The sequence below is a fragment of the Bidens hawaiensis genome, unplaced genomic scaffold (assembly GCF_021521415.1).
Source record: "Bidens hawaiensis isolate Kalapana, Puna unplaced genomic scaffold, B.hawaiensis_p1.1 tig00078371_1, whole genome shotgun sequence".
Taxonomy (NCBI): domain Eukaryota; kingdom Viridiplantae; phylum Streptophyta; class Magnoliopsida; order Asterales; family Asteraceae; genus Bidens; species Bidens hawaiensis.
In genome coordinates this window covers 8,952-11,645 of record NW_027503426.1, presented here as the reverse complement: position 1 = coordinate 11,645, position 2,694 = coordinate 8,952, and the positions used below count along the sequence as shown (strand labels likewise).

The window sequence follows — 2,694 nt, the reverse complement described above, 5'->3', positions numbered from 1 at the left end:
TATTTGTATGTGTGTATCATTAACCGCTTTGTTCGGCCTATTCCGCAGTTTTCATGGATCCATTAGATGAACACGGGAGACCTATCGTTTACGGTTTTCTTTGTTTACACTTGCACAGATGTTTTCTCGTTTTTGTGCTCATTTGGGAGCACGGATTGAACTATGAACTATGAGCTATGATCTATTTAGGCTTGATCACAATCTGATTGCACCCTTGTTAAACACCAGACATACACGTGTTGCGCGCAGAATTATTGTTATCTATGTATTGTATTAAACTTGATTTCTCACCAACACGCAAGTGTTTGACGTTTATTTTAACACATGTTCAGGTTTGCAGTAGCTGTTTTGGAGCTTGTGGACACGTAGGAAGTTTTCTTTATTTTGGGCCTAGATTAAAATGTATCAAGACAAGTTTTTGCTGTTCGAATATTATGATTTATAATATAATGATTTATGATGATTTATGTTATCTTGTGTCTACCCTGCGCGTGCGCGAATGAATGTATTTATTAAATATTGACACCCAATAGTGTCACGAGTAATGTAACAATATGTGGCGCCCCGATGTATAATCCGCCTTTGGTCGGGGTGTTACAGTTGAATCTTGGGTGTTGAGAAGATTAAATAATGAGCATAAATGCCTTAAAACAAGGAAAGATAGTGCTTGCACATCCACCTTTTTATCTTATCAACTGCTAGATCAAGTTCAATCCAACCCTGAAATACCTGTCAAGTCTGTGCAAGAGCAATTTCAAAGACAATATGAACTAGGAATTTCCAGATTAAAAGCATACAGGGTTAGGGATAAAGCCAAGAAAATGGTGCAAGGGGATTACACAACACAGTATGGTATGCTTAGGGATTATGTGCTTGAATTGAAAAAAACAAAATCCAGGTACCACTGTAAAAATTCAGGTTGAGGAGGGCACAGACACAAATCTACCAACTAGAAGGTTCAAAAGGATCTATGTTTGTTTTGGTGCTTTAAAGCAAGGGTTTAAGGCAATAGGGAGGGATCTACTGGGTCTAGATGGTGCATTCATGAAAGGACCATTCCCAGGTCAAACTTTATCTGCACTTGGACTTGACCCAAATAATGGAATCTACCCAATTTCTTTTGCAGTTGTAGAGACAGAAAATCTCAGCTCTTGGACTTGGTTCCTAGAAAACTTAGGAGATGATCTTGATTTGGGTCCAAACTCATGTTTCACTTTCATGAGTGATAGACAAAAGGTATGTTATTAATTTTGTGTTTTTTTTAAGTTATAACTTTCTTGTACACTGCACTATATCCGGATTTAAGTTGTAACTTTCTTGAACAGGGCCTTCTTCCTGCTATTGAAAATTTGTTTCCATGTGCTGAGCACAGATTTTGTGTTAGGCATATTCATGAGAACTTTAAAGCAACTTATAGAGGGAAGTTGTACAAAGATCTGTTATATAAGTGTGCTCATGCAGCAACAATTCTTGAATTTGAGACAACAATGGATGAGTTGAAAGCATTCAACCCGGATGCCCACTTGTGGTTGTCCAACATTCATCCTAAACACTGGTCTAAGTCACACTTCTCAGGTATGCACTTTATCTCTTTAATGTGTCAACTGTCATCTTTAGCTTTGTGTCATGTGTCAACTGTCATCTTTAATGTGTCAACTACTTTGATTTGTTCATAGGGAGGGCAGTGTCTGATATTTTGATTAACAACATGTGTGAAGTTTTTAATGGTAAGATTGTGGAAGGCAGAGACATGCCTATCATATCAGCACTTGAATACATAAGGGAATACTTAATGAGAAGGATAGTGAATTTTTTGGAGGTTATAGACAAGAGTGAAGGGTTGCTTACACCCACTGCCACCACTGAGTTGCAAAACATCAGGACAAATGCAGCACATTATACTGTTCAGTGGAATGGGGGAGATCTATATCAGGTTAGTGGCAGACCAGGTAAGCAAAGAGTTGTTGACTTGGTTAAGAGGACATGTACATGCAGAAGGTGGGAGTTGACAGGTACACAATTGTCTATTGTATTTCATTATGTAGTTAGTTGGGTAGTTGGGTAGTGTTTATACTATGTTATATATGCAACCCAGGTATTCCTTGTGAACATGTGGTGGCAACAATTTGGAACAAGGCTCTTAATGGTGGAGGGTTGGTGCAGTGGAAAGCTGGGTTAATCCAGTGCATAGAATGGACATATGGAGACAAGTTTATTCTTTCAAGATCAATCCAATCAATGGCAGGCCCTTATGGCCAAGGTCTCAAGTTCCTACAGCTCTTACTCCTCCCAAACATAACAAACAAGTTGGTAGACCAAAGAAGGCTAGGACGAGATCAGCATTTGAGTTAGAGGACTTGACTCAAGATGGTAAGTTTTCAAAGAAAGAAACCAGAGGAGCTTGTTCAAAGTGTGGCAATACAGGACACAACATAAGGACATGCAAGCAGGCAAGGTTATTGGTCTTCTGGAAGATTGGGCAGGATGTAAGGATGATTTTTCTTTTGGAATATGTTTTAGTTTATGTATGTGTTAATGTATGTTTGGATGTTGGTAATTTGGTGTTTTGAACTTGGATTAATGACTTTAGGATGATAATTTGGTGTTTTGAATTTGGATATGTAATGACTAGTTGAATGGTAGATGTAATGACTTTATTTGAATGGTTTATGTAATGACTTTGGTAGTCTCTTT

At 38.1% G+C, this 2,694-nt stretch overlaps 1 protein-coding gene across 1 annotated transcript; it reads left to right on the top strand.

Annotated features, from left to right (window-relative positions):
* Positions 1-821: 821 nt before the first annotated feature.
* LOC143606914 (uncharacterized) lies at positions 822-2,352 on the top strand. The gene is made up of 5 exons (XM_077082526.1): positions 822-852; positions 899-1,236; positions 1,326-1,575; positions 1,677-2,012; positions 2,096-2,352. The coding sequence occupies exons 1-5, from the start codon at positions 822-824 to the stop codon at positions 2,350-2,352; spliced, it is 1,212 nt and encodes a 403-aa protein (XP_076938641.1).
* Positions 2,353-2,694: the final 342 nt, after the last annotated feature.